General features: G+C 42.7%; 2 protein-coding genes across 5 annotated transcripts in view; one reads left to right on the forward strand and one right to left on the reverse strand.

The window, feature by feature from the left end:
- cstf2 (cleavage stimulation factor, 3' pre-RNA, subunit 2) overlaps positions 1–2893 on the reverse strand; it is a 95996-nt gene extending 93103 nt beyond the window's left edge. For all 3 annotated transcript variants that reach the window (XM_068047651.1, XM_068047652.1, XM_068047650.1), the window contains exons 1-2: positions 2787–2893; positions 1819–1897 (exon numbers count right to left, since the gene is read on the reverse strand). In XM_068047651.1, coding sequence (XP_067903752.1) covers positions 1819–1897; positions 2787–2841 — 134 coding nt within the window. In that variant the 5' untranslated portion in view covers positions 2842–2893. The remainder of the gene's footprint in view (positions 1–1818; positions 1898–2786) is intronic.
- A 38-nt stretch (positions 2894–2931) lies between these two features.
- Positions 2932–17510, forward strand: part of trmt12 (tRNA methyltransferase 12 homolog) — a 30830-nt gene continuing 16251 nt past the window's right edge. The window contains exons 1-6 of one of the 2 annotated variants that reach the window (XM_068047653.1): positions 2932–3250; positions 5007–5093; positions 6457–6625; positions 7721–7919; positions 9822–9972; positions 15554–15663. In XM_068047653.1, the coding sequence (XP_067903754.1) occupies positions 5038–5093; positions 6457–6625; positions 7721–7919; positions 9822–9972; positions 15554–15663 (685 nt within the window). In that variant the 5' untranslated portion in view covers positions 2932–3250; positions 5007–5037. The remainder of the gene's footprint in view (positions 3251–5006; positions 5094–6456; positions 6626–7720; positions 7920–9821; positions 9973–15553; positions 15664–17510) is intronic. The other variant, XM_068047654.1, reaches the window with a different exon arrangement.

Below are 17510 nucleotides of genomic sequence, written 5' to 3' on the forward strand. Positions count from 1 at the left end.
TGGTTTTATTCTTATCTATCCAGTTGCAGCCAGAGTATCACCTGCAATAGCTTCTCTTCCCGCTCCCACAGTTAGCTCTGTGTCCTTCAAGGATCTATCCTTGGCCTCCCTCTTATTTCTCATCTACATGCTGCCCTCGATGATATCATCCAAAAACATAGCATCAATTTCCACATCTACGATGCTCTAACTCACCATCACCTCTCAGCCCCGCCACTGTCTCTGAAGTATCAGATTGATTTAGATTTTAGATTTAGATTTAGAGATACAGCACTGAAACAGGCCCTTCAGCCCACTGAGTCTGTGCCGACCATTAACCACCCACTTATACTAATCCTACACTCCTACCACATCCTCACCTGTCCCTATATTCCCCTACCACCTACCTATACTAGGGGCAATTTATAATGGCCAATTTACCTATCAACCCACAAGTCTTTTGGCACGTGGGAGGAAACCGGAGCACCCGGAGGAAACCCACGCAGACAAAGGGAGAACTTGCAAACTCCACACAGGCAGTACTCAGAATTGAATCTGGGTCACTGGAGCTGTGAGGCTGCGATGCTAACCACTGCGCCACTGTGCTGCCCCTAAACAAAGACTTTATACAGGACGAAGGGGGATAGTTTACCTTTGTCACAGTCGTATACATGTTGCTTGTCTGATGTCCAGTACTGGATGAGCATGAAGTTCCTCCAAGGTGCTATATAAATACAAGTTGTTGTTGTTCTTGTTGAAACCTTACAATATCAATCTTATAATCATTTCCAACAACATTGTGAGATATGGAATGGTTTTTCTGATGACTAAATCAGATACATATAACAGAAAAGGAATTTTTACAGCTCTCCAAGTAGACATATTTTCTTAAAGGCTGGTATTTATATAGCGCTTTTCATGTTTTCGGGATGGCTCAAAGCTCTTCACAGACAGAAATCCTTTTGAAGCGGTCACCTATGCAGGTAAACATGGCAACTAATTTGCACAGAGCAAGGTCCCATAAATGTCAAATGAGATCTATGACCAGTCAATATGTTTTAGACAATGCTGATTGAAGAATAAATGTTGGCCAGTGGGAAAACGCAGCTGCTTTTTTTCCAAGAAATCCTATATGATCCTTTATGGTAAACAGGTGGGCAGAGCTTGGTTTAACTATCAACTTGCTACTTTCATGATTTGCTGTTTGTGGGACCATGTTGTGTTCAAATTGGCCAGGGCATTGGCCTATGGAACAGTGACTACACTTTAGGAGTAATTAATTAGCTGTGAAGCCCTTTGGAACATCTTGAGGTTGTGAAAAGTGCTATATATAAATTAAAGATGTTTTCTTGTTATATTATAATCACCAGAGGGACAAGATTTTTGATTGAAATAAACTTACAACCAATGGCAGCAAAGCATCCTGTGCCAAAAATGGTTTGTGCCCCAAAATATTCATACTCATGGTTCCTAAAATAGATGCTCAGATCTCTATTTTATTGAGTAAAAAGTGAGAAGAAAATCAGGTGCGTTCACACAAGCTTATTCTAGTCTAGGCTGTTCTCACTGTCTGCTGCAGAACTGGGAGATCTGGGAATCTAATCCATCTATACCAACTGATTTACAGCTTAATGAATTTTGGAATGAAAGGTCAAACATAGATTTTTCTTTTACATGGGGAAGGGGGTTAAGTGATCTCAAAAGTAAAACTTCCTCTGGAAGGAGTCCTGAGAACAAGACACTTCTTTTAGGATTTTACACCTTCCAAAGTAGTGCTTGTATAAGTGTGATGTGCAAGTTGTGATAGCAGCCGACTACATTGTTGCACGAGGAAGATACCTGAAACTCAACACTGGACCAACTTCAGAGAAAATATCCTTCAACTGTTCTTCTGTAGCTTCATATGGAATATTCCCAACTGCAAATGAGAAAAGGCATAATAGACAGAGAATTTCAAACCAACTTAGGAATCAATATTCACTTTTAATTTCAGTTTAAAATTTTTTATTTTACAGAAATGAGATTTCTTCAATGTTTAGACTGCAACTAAAGCAAGTACTAGAAAAACATGATGAGGTGTTTTTCATGACCAGTCAGCTCCAAAAATGTCATGATTGGATTAGTTTTCCAAAAACAGTATGGCATGGATATTGAACTTGTACACAAACTCTATTAAATCCAACATATATTTTCCACATTAGAGGATCTTAGCTCCCTTGAGTCAAGCGCAAAGGCATCGAGTAGCCAGAACCAGAGTTTAGGAAGGTCAATTCCTGATTTATACTGGACTACCTTTTAGACAGGGCAGTGATAGGAATGCTAAATGGCCTCAGTATTTCTCAATTGGAGGACAATTGATTCGTGTTTCCGCTCCTGATTGTTATCTGGTAACCAATGCAGGAAGCGTACATCTATGGTTGGTGGGCGAGAACAGGATCTGCTTGGCAAAAATGGTGGAAAGTAAAAAGGTCTTGAGACATTCCTCCATTCATTCTCCAGGTATACTTTCAAAAGCCCTACAACTGAAACCTTAAAACTATCTTTTCTCTCTACAGATGCTAGTGGACCAGTATTATCTTACCCTGGAGCTACATCCAGGCTTATCATGGTTCCCGGCCAAGTTCTCCGCACCTGCCCACAGGCCCAGTCTTCAACTAAACATGCAACACAACGGCCGGGCCTCCCTAACCCTCCTCCAAAGGCCATGTGCCGCCCTGACATCTACAACCATCACGCAAATCGTGGAACTGACTGGACCTTCCCCAGTTCCCACCAGCGGCTCCGAAAAGCTTCCACCGAGCCCTTACCAAACACGGAGCGCAGCGAGCGGTCGATCGCCGGGTCCCGCACCAAGCTCGCCATAGCTACCACTTTCTGCGCCGCTTCCGACGGCAGAACGGAAGCCGCCCCGATAACCACTCCGCCTCGACCCTAATTTAAGGTTCCGGCCGACACTGCGGTAATGGGTTATATCTTGAATCTGTTATTAGTTCATGTAAGAAAAATCGATTCAAGACAATAGCGGAGGAAATGAGGCCCGAGTGACCTAAGTTTGAAGATAGGCGGTGCTTAGAGTAGGTTGGAGTTTACCGGCATTGGGTTGGGGGGAAAGCTTCCTCAGAGGAAAGAGGACCCGAGCTTGGTAAAAGGGAGTGAATGAACAGCAGATTGTACAGGCCTGTGCTAGAGGTGCTGAAATGTTTGTCATCTATGGAATAAACTTTATATCTCACTGCCCCTGCTGTATATTTGCTCATCTGGACTTTCATAGGTAAGCAGATTGTTTATGTAAGATTAGTTTGATAATTGTCCTGAAGATGGTCCTATACAAGGATTATGGCAGTTCTTCATGCAAAAAAAATCCAAGACTTGTCGCCCTTCTCACCTGACATCCACATCATCGCCAAAGGGACAACTTCAGTTTATATAGCACAATTCTTAATCTCAGGATGTCCCAAAGCACTTGACAACCGATTAATTACTTTTGAAATGAAAACAGAAAATGCTGGAACTACTCAGCAGGTTAGGAAGCATCTGTAGAGAGAGAAACAGAGACTGGATCAATTAGTGTTGTTTTCCTTAGAGCAGAGATGGCTGAGGGGGGACCTGATTGAGGTATACAAATTTTGAGGGGCATAGATAGGAAGAAACTTGTTCTCTTAGCGCAGGTGTCAATAACCAGGGGGCATAGATTTAAGGAGTGGGGCAGGGGGTGTAGAGGGGATCTGAGGAAAACATTTTTCACCCAGAGGGTGGTTGGAATCTGGAACACACTGCCTGAAGGGGTGGTAAAGGGAGGAACCCTCACAACATTTAAGAAGTATTTAGATGAGCACTTGAAGAGCCATAGCATACAAGGCTACTGGCCAAGTGCTGGTAAATGGGATTAGAATAGATAGGTGCTTGATGGCCGGCACGGACACGATGGGCCGAAGGGCCTGTTTCTGTGCTGTATAACTCTATGACTCTATGAGAAAGAGTTAATGCTTCAGGTTTCCCGCATCCACAGTATTTTGCTATTGTAATTTTGAGGTTTAATCACGATGGGGCTAATTTGTGCACAATAAGCAATATTGACCAGTTCACCTGTTTTAATGGTGTTGGACAGGACATTTGGGCCCTTTCAATAATTAGGAGCAGGCATATTGGCTGATACTTTTCCAAAAATATACTTTATTTGTAAAATTTGTAATAATACATTACATAAAATGCATACTGGCTGATTTAATGCCCTGCCACGCCATGCCCCGTCTGACTTAAGAATCTTTGCTCTTTCCGATTTGTGTGTCTCAGTATTACACTGTATGGTGCACTACCCACCGAGCCATTTGAAGAGCCAAAAATTAGCATTAATTTATTTTTGAGCACACTTATCAAGCCAAAGACTCAGAATTAGGATACTCATACCTGAGAAACAAGCATATTTGTTTAAAACACTTAGACAAAATAAGTGCACTTCCTATTTATAATAATATGCAAACCTGTCAACCTTTATTTTGGTTTGGATGAGTTTTATATTTTAAAGAAATAACTCTCTTCTGTGTTTTTAAATATACTTCTGATCTGTATCAGTCTTTTTGCTCTTAAAGCTCACTCCCAATATGTGCATCATGTTGGCAGCTCAGATGATGAGAAAATGCACAATGTGCATAGTGTGTTTATTCCACAGGTGTCAAAGCATGTATCAGTATTCTCCAGATCACATGTCAAACTATTCATCTCCTTCCCTACATGGTTCCAAATTTCATATTCGGTGGGGGGGGCGGGGGGAACTGCATTTCTTTAGTCACTAATGGATCTAAAACGTGCTGTTCAAAGCCCTGTTTAAGAGATACATGCTGGCAAAACTTGTTTTTTTTCCTGCATCTATAATTATTTATTTGCACAAGTATTTTACATAGTGTTTGACTGTGTGTGTCTATAATTCAGGAATATTCAGGACTTCTCTTTAAGTCTCTCCCAACAGTGGGTATCACTATTTGCTGTATTAGAGATAACTAGCTTATATTTTGAATGTGTTTTTTCAGATAGTAACAGACTTGTTATAGAGGACAGAGAATGCAAACTGAAGTTTCTGCAGTTGTGACTCAGGCTCAGTTTTCACAACAATACAGGTGAGCCATCAAACAGTTTTATAGGTGTGAGAATGACATGCTCATCAAGAGGGAAACAGACTTACTTAAATCTAATTTTTATTGATTTTTTTCCATAGCTGTTACAAATATTTAGAATTTCTCGAGAATACATAATATTTTATATCCAACAATATTTGTGTGAACCCTTCTTGAACTACTGTTTACTTTTCCAATTTTTTCTGTAATTGTCTTTTCTCTGAAACTTCCATTTAATTGTCTTTCAAAGAATTGCTCTTGCAAACCAGGGGGCGAGTCACTCAGCTTACTGTCATGAATAGCTCCTAGAGTAATAGGAACAAAGTGCTGAAACTGGGACAAATGCCAGCTCTCCTGTTACCAAGAAAAGATGCTGCAAGAAGATAATCCCCCACCACAGCTTCTGGCATCCTAATTCATCCTCGACAGCCTTTGGCTGAAGAAATGGATGCCAAATGGCAGGATCTGCAGAGAAACCCTATAAATTGGAGTTTTAAAAGTTAGATAAAAACAATTAAATGTATTTTGGGTGTGTCTCAAGGTAGATAATCTGCATAGGACTGATCATCCATCTCCTTTAATGTGAATCTGTGAAAAATACGTATATTTGGTAAAAGTATATGCTTCAAATTTAATTGTTAAATATGTTCTTATGAAATAAATGGTTTCTACTGATGTCTTAAGCATGGATTCTAGAAAGTTGTGTCCACATTCTTATTGCAGAATCCCTGAAAATCAACCTGCTCTGTTTCCTGATTTCCTTTTCCCATCTCCTGTTTGTCAGTGTTGCTACTTCAGGGGATGTTTCTGATCTCTTGGGATTGGGAGTTTCTGATCTCTTGAAAGGAATAAACGTGGGAAGAACTGAGAAGGGGGAATGGGGAAGAGTGTCATGAAATGGGGTGCAAAATAAGGATGAATACCGGCATGAAGGAGCAATGGAGAAAGGATTAATAAGCAACTTAGCATTGAATGAAACAATTTAAGAAGCAGATTTATGACAATAGAGACCAAAACCATGTCACTGCAAACAAAAAAAGAAATCCCTGTAATTTGTTGCCACCATCTCCTGCAATTTTTCAATGGCCTTGATCATATGTCACGTTTTGGCACTTCACTGATCATTTTCTGAACAATATTTAACAAGAGACTGGGGCTCAGTGGGCCAATTTGGTGAAAAAATACAAGTTCTATATTATTTGAATTGCGCATCAGATTTTTAAAAAAGAGACCAGTTAAACATTGGAGATTGCAGAGTGCTGTTCGCCTAGTATTTCAATTTAAAGCAGCCCATAAAATCTGCACTGTTCCTTCACCCTGACATCAGAAGGTATTGTTAACCTCCTTTAATTTTATTTCCTCTTAGACAGTATTTGGAGAAGAATGGCATTCTGGATAAGGCCTACCGTCTCCAGAAGCAGCCCGATGGCTCAGTGGCATTGCCTGTGCTTCGCTATAAACTCAGTCAGCTCCACCTTCTCAACCTGTGTGATACAGTGGCTCCAGGAAGTACCTACACTTTCACAGAAATGAAGGTAGCATTTCTGTCCCCACTGGCACATTCAAAAGCTTGAGTATTTGAGCTTTCACACGACAATGAATATTGGAAGTGGAAAGCAATTGCAAGTTACTGGCGTGTCATCTGGTGGCTGCTTTGAGAAGTAATTCAAGCACGATAGGTTTATGAATGATGTACAATAAATGCAATAGTATACATGGTGTAGACCACAAAGTTACAGTTGCAAGCTAAATTGGTGAAAAGTGGGCGATTTTGTTCCTGTTCATGTCCATTAGCATCTTAAGTATTTAACAGCATTAATCTGATTTGTTCAGAATGAAGAAAAACACACATTTTAATGAATTCCAATTATGGCAAATGATCTAATCTGAAGCTTCTGTCAGTACAGACTGTGGTGGGACACACCATTGAACTTGCCATGGTGAAAGCACAAGGCTTTTGTCTACTCTCCTTGTCAGTACTTACTCTCTGTGACTTACTGAGTAAACATAATGTGTTATTTAGTCACACAGATCAGGTCAATCTTGATCTGTGCTGTGTTATCTGGTCTCAGCTGGGGTAGCAACTGAAGTCTTGTAATTATTCTCAACACTGATGGATGATGGACATGTAGCCACAATATCCTGATAGAAATTGATTGTATATATGAATGTCAGGTGAGAATATAATCAGGCTTGGTTGATCGTGATGACCTCAATAGTTGAATAGCCAGTTGGTATTCCCTGTCCGGGTTCACATATGAAAAATGAATGAGGCATTGGAGAGTTGCCAAAAACTATGGAACTGTACCCAGATAAGAGTCAACGCCTTCCAGAGCAGAGGGGAGAGTGCTGTTCATTTAAAGTGCAGCATGGAGCATTAGTTAAACAGGAAAGCAGCATGAATAAAAGCACGGAAGTATGGCCAGTACCATGGTGACAACTGACCAGCCAGTTTCACACTTACTGGACAACAGAGACAATTACGTTGCAATAAATAACTGACTTCCTTCGGTAACTATTTCCTTCCTCTCCCAATTCTATTTTAGATTTATCTCCTATAATCAATTGTTATATGTTTCTGCTTTTCTCTCAATACTGCTTCCTAACTGTTTTACAAATACATCTTTCAGAATCCAATATCATCCAAGAAGTCTTTAGTAAAATCCTGCCACCAACGACTGCAGGAGGAGCTCTATGTGTTGGTGAAGCGCAATGGAGTGCTGTGGAATGACCAACTGAGTCATGACCTGCCTCAAGTGTGGAAGAGGCATGGAGACATGATTGTTTTGAATGAAAATGCATTCCAGGCAGATATCTGGAAAACTTTGGGTAAGACAATGTTAACTGTTAGAAAACATTGCAGCATAAATTCTGCTGGTAACCTCATTGCTAAGGGTAGTACTGTGTTTCCTCTGGATTATTGCTTTGCTGGCTAAGGTCAGCAAACAGTGTTTACCAATGCCTTTCTGAACCAGTCACTGGAATGCAGCCCAGGAATCTGTTAATATGTTTTTCTTTCCTGAAGGGACATATCTGACCTCCACGTAGCTATGTAGCTGAGAGCAGTAAAGAATGATTGAACCATTTGAGCAAATTTATAAAAACATAAAACACAGTCACAATTGAGTAATTTGCACAAATATACTTACCTTCTCTGAGCTTTTCCTCATGCTTTAGAACTGCAGAGGGTTAGTGTGTGTGGCTTCAAGCACCATTAAAATGTTTTCTAATAATTATTGCACATGCAATCCCATTAAGGGTAGTGTGGAATATTGGAGCACATACCAAGTGCTTCGATGTGTTGCCATGGAGATTGTAACATGGTGATCAAAGAGGATATTTTTCATCTTTGCTAATATGAGTGAAAAAATAGACGCGCGTGTAAGGGAGGTATTCCAGCTATATACTCACATCTATTGATTTTCAGTAAAATTAATGAAGGAAAATACACATCTGGTGCTTTGTTGCAGGATGGAATGAAGATTAGAGCCAGAACATGCTTGTGTTGCTCTTGACCATTTGCTAACTATTCATGGGCAGCCCAGGTAGAGGCTTGGAAGATACACAAACCAAAAAATGGTGAGAGGAGAAACTAATATTTTTTGAGAGAAACAAGGCTCTTTTTTAAGCAACAAAAACAAATAAATCACATTAGATGCCTAAAAATACTATCAACATCCTGGGGTTACCATTGACCAGAAACTGAACTGGATCAGCCACGTAAATACAATGGCTACAAGAGCAGGTCAGAGACTGGGAATTCTGCAGCGAGTGACTCACCTGCTGACTCCCCAAAGCCTGTCCATCATCTACAAGGCACAATTCAAGAGTGTGATGGATTACTCTCCACTTGCCTGAATGAATGCAGCTCCAACAACACTCAAGAAGTCCGACACTATCCAGGACAAAGCAGTCTGCTTGATCGACACCCTATCCACCACCTTAAACAATCACTGCCTCCACCACTAATGCACAGTGGCAGAAATGTGTACCATCTACAAGATGCGCTGCAGAAACTTACCATGCCTCTTTCCATAGCATCTTCCAAATCTGTGACCTCTTCCACCTAGAAGGGCAAGGACAGCAGACGCTTGGGAACACCACCACCTGCACGTTCCCCTCCAAGCCACACGCCATCCTGACTTGGAAATGTATCGCCGTTCCTTCATTGTCGCTGAATCTAAATCCTGGAGCTCCCTCCCTAACAGCACTGTGGGTGTACCCGTACCAGATGGACTGCAGCGGTTCAAGAAGGCAGCTCACCACCACCTTCTCAAGAACAATTAGGGATGGGCGACAAATGCTGGCCTAGCCAGTGACACCCAAATCCCATGAAAAGAATAAAAAAGACTTCAATTGCTCAATTAAATATATTATGCTAATACACTCAGGAAGATTGAGATTTATTTTGTGGTGTAATCCAGCGCTGAACTCTTGGGTCAAAGATTGCAAAAGAAGCTTTGATTTTTCTTATGTTACATTCTTGATTTTTTTGGCTGTGATTCAGTAAGGAGGCTTAGAGCAGAGAGGGAGGGAAAATAAAATCAGTTGACATCGCCCTGTGGTCTGTCTATTCTGTTTGGTGCTGAGTGATTCATGACATGGGGGCTGGAAAGAAGGGAGGCAAAATAAATTAAGTAACATGAAAATCACAAGCTGTTATTTTTAGTCGTCCTTGATGTGAAACGAAATGAACTTTAAAAGTGTCCTGGTTTTATCTTTGTTTTGCAGAGCCAGAAGTCTGGCAGGTGGTTTCCAATGCTCTAGGAGTAAAACGCATTGCAAAAACAGGCAGAGTATCTGCTAATGGCTTTCGGACTCCAAAGGTGACTTTACTGCTGGGGGATGATGCCTGGGTTCATCATATTGACAATGGTATCAGGTGAGAGCAAAATAAACAGACTTAAATTACAACCCAACTACCAAGGAACTTCAGAGTTCATTGCATGCACAGGCAACATTGCTAATGAGTGTAGGTGACTGACTTGACTCTTTCTCAGTGATGAGCTTTACATGTAACAAATTTCTTCCATTGAATTAAATAGGCTTTAGGGGCAAAGCATAGCTTCTTGCACTTCAGAGAGGCAGGACACAGATTTAACCTGTAGTTCCTCTGAGTCCTATATCTTCACTGTAGGGATGAAATTGGTCAATGGCAGCAGCATGGAACGGGTTTGTGGCGAATCAGTTACAAAGAACAAAGAACAGTACAGCACAGGAACAGGCCATTCGGCCCTCCAAGCCTGCGCCGATCTTGATGCCTGCCTAAACTAACACCTTCTGCACTTTCGGGGCCCATATCCCTCTATTCCCTTCCTATTCATATATTTGTCAAGATGTCTCTTAAACGTCGCTATCGTAGTTGCTTCCACCACCTCCCCTGGCAGCAAGTTCCAGGCACTCACCACCCTCTGTGTAAAAAAACTTGCCTTGCACATCCCCTCTAAACTTTGTCCCTCTCACCTTAAACCTATGTCCCCTAGTAACTGACTCTTACACCCTGGGAAAAATCTTCTGACTATCCACTCTGTCCATGCCGCTCATAACTTTGTAAACCTCTATCATGTCGCCCCTCCACCTCCGTCGTTCCAGTGAAAACAATCTGAGTTTTTCCAACCTCTCCTCATAGCTAATGCCCTCCAGACCAGGCAACATCCTGGTAAACCTCCTCTGTACCCTCTCCAAAGCCTCCACGTCCTTCTGGTAGTGTGGCGACCAGAATTGCACGCAATATTCTAAGTGTGGCCTAACTAAGGTTCTGTGCAGCTGCAACATGACTTGCCAATTTTTATACTCTATGCCCCGACCGATGAAGGCAAGCATGCCGTATGCCTTCTTGACTACCTTATCCACCTGCGTTGCCACTTTCAGTGACCTGTGGACCTGTACGCCCAGATCTCTCTGCCTGTCAATACTCCTAAGGGTTCTGCCATTTAATGTATACCTCCCACCTGCATTCGACCTTCCAAAATGCATTACTTCACATTTGTCCGGATTAAACTCCATCTGCCATTTCTCCACCCAAGTCTCCAACCGATCTATATCCTGCTGTATCCTCTGACAATCCTCATCATTATCCGCAACTCCACCAACCTTTGTGTCGTCCGCAAACTTACTAATCAGACAGTTTTATTTTCCATTGACTTGGAAATGGTTTGCCAAGATTTTTAATTTTAAATCAAGTAAAAGTGACCGTAAGACTAGGAAACAATTCTTCAAAAAGAGTTTGAACTATCATTGTGAACTTCAATGGCAAAACTATCTTTAGGAGAGACTGAATGGAGGTCGAGCAATTCCTACTGAGGGAAAGATGGAATAATCAGACAGTGAATCACCCTTGGCCTGTAACTTATAGCTGCAAGTTGAAAGTAGCATTGGCCATCTTGGCACAGTAAGGTGCATGAGCAATTAAATGTGGATGGGCAGAAAACAGAAAAAGGAAGTATAAGAAGTAAAATCTGAAAAATGTGTTCCATTATATATGAATATAATGTGGTGGAGAAATAAATGGACCAATTGTTCAGAGTTGGCAATGTGATCCAGCATCAGTGTATGGTGCCGTGTAATTGATGGGGTGAAGGTTCAGTTTCATCCACTTGAGTTATGTTTGTGAGGAGACCCCAAATGGTCAAATGCTTCCTTAGAGAAGGAAGAGAATGAGGGTTGTCTCCAATCCTCGCTCCTAGTGCCCAGTTTCAACATTGGCAGATATGGGGAAGCAAGTTGTTTCTGCCTTCTCTCAAATCCACCCTTGTGTAGTTGGGCTGTGGAGGATTATGATCAGAGTTTTACTTTGAGGCGCACTGGCTAAAAAGTCGGGGGAGAGCCTGCCTTCTTCGGGCCTGGAAGCCACGCTGCAATTTTCTGTGGCCCAGGCCCTTAATTGGCCTTGGTCAGGACTTCCGCCCCTCTGAGGCAGGAAGTCCAGCCTTCAAGAGCTGCCAGCCAATCAGAGGGCTGGCAGCTCCTCAGACCCAACAGCGCCACTGGGAGTGGTAGCCTCTGCTGGGACTGCACCTAACAAGAAGGGGAACAATGGACGTCGCCCTTCACAAAGGTAAGTGGGGTTCGGGCCTCGCCGGGACGATTAGCTGGGCCCTGGCGAAGGAGTGCGGGGCGAGTCTAGGGCGGGTGGGTAATTTCAGCAGGGGCGGCCGGTGCTGCTGGGGAGGAACGTCCGTGGGGCACAAGGTTCCTGATCAGGAGGCCGCCCCATCCAACGCCCCCCCCCCCCCACCCCACCGACAACAGCCCACAAGGAGGCAGCCAGGTATTACTAGGCAGTCTTCTCAGGTGCTGAAGGGCCTGTCCAAGCCTCAAATGGCCTCTGGGGGTGCGGGCTGTTTGCCACCTCCTGTGCTGCTGGTAAAATAGCAGCAGGGGCGGGTACGCAACAGGAATGGCAACCCTGCCTCCCACTCAATTTTATAAACCCCCCAACCCCCTGCCACCTCAGCCTGCTCCGGGTGTTTAAGTAAAAAAAAAATGGGGTGGAATTGGAATGACTTTGCCTCAAATAAGCAGACAGATATTGACTTTAATAACCATGAATAATCTATCCTTCAGCAGCAAGTCAGAGTGATCATGGAGGAAAATGACTGTGAACCTGAGACTGCATGCTATTCAAGAAGTGATGACTGATGGTGTGAATATTGTAAAGTCTCTTAACATCCTTTTTTCTTTAATTCAACAAGATGTGGGCATTACTGGCAAAGTCAGCATTTTTGTCCATTCCTAAATTGCCCTTGAGAAGATGATGGTGAGCTGCCTTCTTGAACCATAGCTGTCCGTGGTGAAGGTACTCCCAAAGTGCTGTTAGGTAGGGAGTTCCAGGCTTTTGACCAAGTGAGGATGGATGAACGGCAATATATTTCCAAGTCAAGCTGTTGTGTGACTTAGAGGGGAGCTTGGAGATGGTGGTGTTACTTGTTGCCCTTGTCCTTCGAGATGATAGAGGTTATACGTTTGGGAGGTGCTGTTGAAGATGCCTTGGCAAGTTACTGCAGTGCATCTTGTAGATTGTACCAAACACTGCCATGATGTGCTGGTGGTAGAAGAAGTGAAGGTTTAAAGTGGTAGATGGGGTGCCAATGAAGTGGGCTGCTTTGTCTTTAATAATATCAAACTACTTCTGCCTTGTTAGAACTACACACATCCAGAAGTACTCCATCACAATCCTGATTTGTGCCTTGTAGATTGTGCTTGGGGAATCAGGAAGTGAATCACTTGCCACAGATTACTGAGCCTCTGATCTGCTCTTATATTTATGTGGACAGTGCAGTTAAGTTTCTGATCAATGGTGACGCCCAGAATATTGATGGTGGGGGATTTGATGATATTGCTGTTGAATGTCAAGGGGAGGTGGCTAAAGTCTCTCTTGTTGGAGATGGTCATTGCCTGGCACTGTGTGCCAAAATATTACTTGCCACTTATCAGCCCAAGCCTGCTGTTGTCCAGGTCTTGCTGCATGGAGGCATGGACTGCTTCAGTATCTGAGGAGTTGTGAATCGAACTGAACGCTGTGCGAACATCCCCACTTCTGAACTTATGATGGCGGGAAGGTCATTGATGAAGCAGCTGCAGACGGTTGGGCTTAGGACACTGCCCTGATGAATTCCTGCAGTGATGTCCTGAGGCTGAGATGATTGGCCTCCAACAATCACAACCATCTTCTTGTTCGGCATGATTCTAACCAGTGGAGAGTTTTCCCCCGATTCCCATGCACTTCAGTTTAGCTGGGGCTCGTTGACGCCACACTCAATCAAATGCTGTCTTGATGTCAAGAGGAATTACTCTCACTTCTGGAATTCAGCTTGTTTGTCCACGTTTGGACCAAAGTTGTACTGTGGTCTGGAGCTGAGTGGTCTCCTGGCAGAACCCAAACTGAGCATCAGTGAGCAGGTTGTTGCTGAATAAGTGCTGCTTGATATTTTTGTTTTATTCATTTACGGGATGTGGGTGTCGCTGGCTAGGCCAGCATTTGTTGCCCATCCCTAACTGCCCTTGATAGTACTGTCGACGACATCTTCCATCACTTTGCTGTTGATTGAGAGTGGGCTTATGGGACAGTAATTGGCTGGATTGGATTTGTCCTGCTTTTTGTGGACAGGACATACCTGAACAATTTTCCACTTTGTCAGGTAGATGCCAGTGTTGTAGCTCTACTGGAACAGCTTGGCTAGGGGCACAGCTAGTTCAGGAACACAAGACTTCAGCACTACAACCGGAATGTTTTCAGGGTCCATAGCCTTTGAAATCCAGTGCGCTGAAACATTTCTTGATATCACATGTCCAAAGCTGCTTCATATCCAATGAACTACTTTTGAAGTATTGTTACTATTATCAAAGCAAATGTGGAGAACCATTTTCACACAGCAAGGCCCAGAAAAAGCATATTATGAATGATCAGATGATCTGTTTTCAGTGGTGGTGCTTGAGGGAAGAATGTTGTCCAGGACACTGGAAAACTCTCTTTTCCTCTTTGAATAATGGCATGGGATCTTTTATGTTCATCTGAGCATGCGGATTGAGTCTCAAATTAATGTCTTACCTGAATATGTTTCTTCAACAATTGTGATTAATCTAAATAGAGGGGATCAATAGCATTTGGGAAATAGTTTTAGAATGTTAATCTTTTGAACCTGGAACCCAGTCATTCTCAGATTGTGAAATATGTTGTAAATTAATTTTTTTTATTATATTTATTTGGGCGGCGCAGTGGTTAGCACAGCAGCCTCACAGCTCCAGGGACCCGGGTTCGATTCTGGGTACTGCCTGTGTGGAGTTTGCAAGTTCTCCCTGTGTCTGCATGGGTTTTCTCCGGTTTCCTCCCACAGCCAAAGACTTGCAGGTGATAGGTAAATTGGCCATTGTAAATTGCCCCCAGTGTAGGTAGGTGGTAGGGAATATGGGATTACTGTAGTGTTAGTATAAATGGGTGGTTGTTGGTCGGCACAGTCTTGGTGGGCCGAAGGGCCTGTTTCAGTGCTGTATCTCTAAAACTAAAAAAAAAATTAAAAATATAGTTCTTTTCAGTAACAACACAAAAACATATAGTCATATGAAAGAAGAAATATAGTCATTATTGAAGAAGTATACAGCATATGTGAGCTGGTGAACATAAAACAGAGACATCAAGTAGTAGGAAGTGTGCCTTGCATAGTAAGTTATATATAGACCAGGAGGTTTGCTCTGATAGGTGATGTTGCTTGTTAATAATGGCTGCCAGTTGGGTCTTTTTCTGTATTGCTATAACTTTGTGCATTTTCCAGGCCAGGTGGTTTGTATCCTGTCTCTGATGCTATTGTACTTTGTGAAGGCTGCCAGCACATGATGGGAATGTGCTGCAACCTTTACATTTATATTCTTTTCTGAAAATAGTTATTGTTTCTTAAAGTGATGATTATAATCATATAAAATTGGTTTAGCTGTAATACTGTAGTATGCTTCATGTTCTTTTATAGGTACACATTTGATGTTACCAAATGCATGTTTTCCTCGGGAAATATCACAGAAAAGCTTCGAATCAGCTCTTTTGACTGCACAGGAGAGGTGGTTGTGGACCTGTATGCAGGTAACAGTGAGAGTTAACAGCATGGACACAATGGGCTGAATAGCCTCCTTCTGGCTGTATGATTCTATAATGCCTTACAGTTTGTAAAGGGAGAAGGTACCTTCCATTTCTGCAACATTACATCGGCTGGTAACTGAAAAGAAAACTACATTCATTTTATCAATTCATTTATTTAATTGGCACTCACTTGGCAAAATTCTATTTTGCTTTTCAGTATAAGAGAGCTTAATTAACAATGGTATAGATACAGTTTACTTTGGAGAGTCTGCCCTTTTAAGCATATTATGTTAATTGAGCTCTCACATCATCAATGAATCTTCTCATACATTGTTCCCTGATGACATCTGGCACTATTTGAACAAAAGTGTTAGGTATGAACTTTAGGAGATGATAGGCTTGAACACAGAATAAGTTTTAATTCTTACATTTTTTAATTCATTTGTGAGATGTAGGCATCACTGGCTAGGCCAGCATTTATTGCCTATCCCTTATTGCCCTTGAGAAGGTGGTGGTGAGCTACCTTCTTGAACCGCTGCAGTCCATGTGGGGTAGGTACTCCCACAGTGCTGTTCGGAAGGGAGTTCCAGGATTTTGACCCAGCAACGGTGAAGGCATGGCGGTATATTTCCAAGTCAGGATGGTGTGTAGCTTGGAGGGGAATTTGCAGGTGGTGGTGTTCCCATGCATTTGCTGCCCTTGTCCTTCTAGGTGGTAGAGGTCATAGGTTTGGAAGGTGCTGTCTAAGGAGCCTTGCTGTGTTACTGTCGTGCATATTGTACATGGTACACATTGCTGCCACTGTGCGTCAGTGGTGGATGGAGTGAATGTTTGTGAATGGGGTGACAATCAAGCAGGTTGCTTTGTCCTGGAAGCTGTCGAACTTCTAGGGTGTTGTTGGAGCTGTAGCCATCCAGGCAAGTGGACAGTATTCCATCACACTCCCGACTTGTGCCTTATAGATGGTGGACAGGCTTTGGGGAGTCAGCAGATGAGTTACTCACCGCAGGATTCTGAGGCTCTGATCTGTTCTTGCAGCCACGGTATTTATATGGCTACTCCAGTTCAGTTTCTGGTCAATGGTAACCCCCCAGGATGTTGATAGTCGGGGATTCAGCTATCATAATGCCATTGAATGTCATGGGGAGATGGTTAAATGCTCTCTTGTTGGAGATGATCATTGCCTAGCACTTTTGTGATGCAAATGTTACTTGCCACTTATCAGCCCAAGCCTGGATATTGTCCAGGTCTTGCTGCATTTCTACACGGACTGCTTCAGTATCTGAGAAGTCGCGAATGATGCTGAACATTGTGCAATCATCAGCGAACGTCCCCACTTCTGACCTTATGATTGAAGGAAGGTCATTGATGAAGCAGCTGAAGGTGGTTGGTCTCAGACACCAGCCTGAGGAACTCCCGCAGTGATGTCCTGGAGCTGAGATGATTGACCTCCAACAACCACAACCATCTTCCTTTACGCTAGGTATGACTCCAACCAGCGGAGGGTTTCCCCCCGATTCCCATTGACTTCAGTTTTGCCAGGGCTTCTTGATGCCATACTAGGTCAAATGCTGCCTTGATGTCAAGGGCAGTCACTCTTACCTCCTATTATATATACACTATGTATTTCTGACTTTTTGGCACTTCCTTCCCTCTCCAGTTTGCCCTGACCGCTGTTAGGTGAGAAATTCATGCAGCCTCAAGTAATGTGCAGACCATTCGAATAATTGGGTTCTTTGTTCTTTTCATTTTTCTTTAGTGCTGAAGGTGAGGAAGGTCATTTTTGGAGAATGGAACATTTTATGCCTTTCTGTACCCAGTATCACTAACATGCACATTCCTAAGTCCGG

Source organism: Heterodontus francisci, chromosome 15 (genome assembly GCF_036365525.1).
Source record: "Heterodontus francisci isolate sHetFra1 chromosome 15, sHetFra1.hap1, whole genome shotgun sequence".
In the NCBI taxonomy this organism is placed as follows: domain Eukaryota; kingdom Metazoa; phylum Chordata; class Chondrichthyes; order Heterodontiformes; family Heterodontidae; genus Heterodontus; species Heterodontus francisci.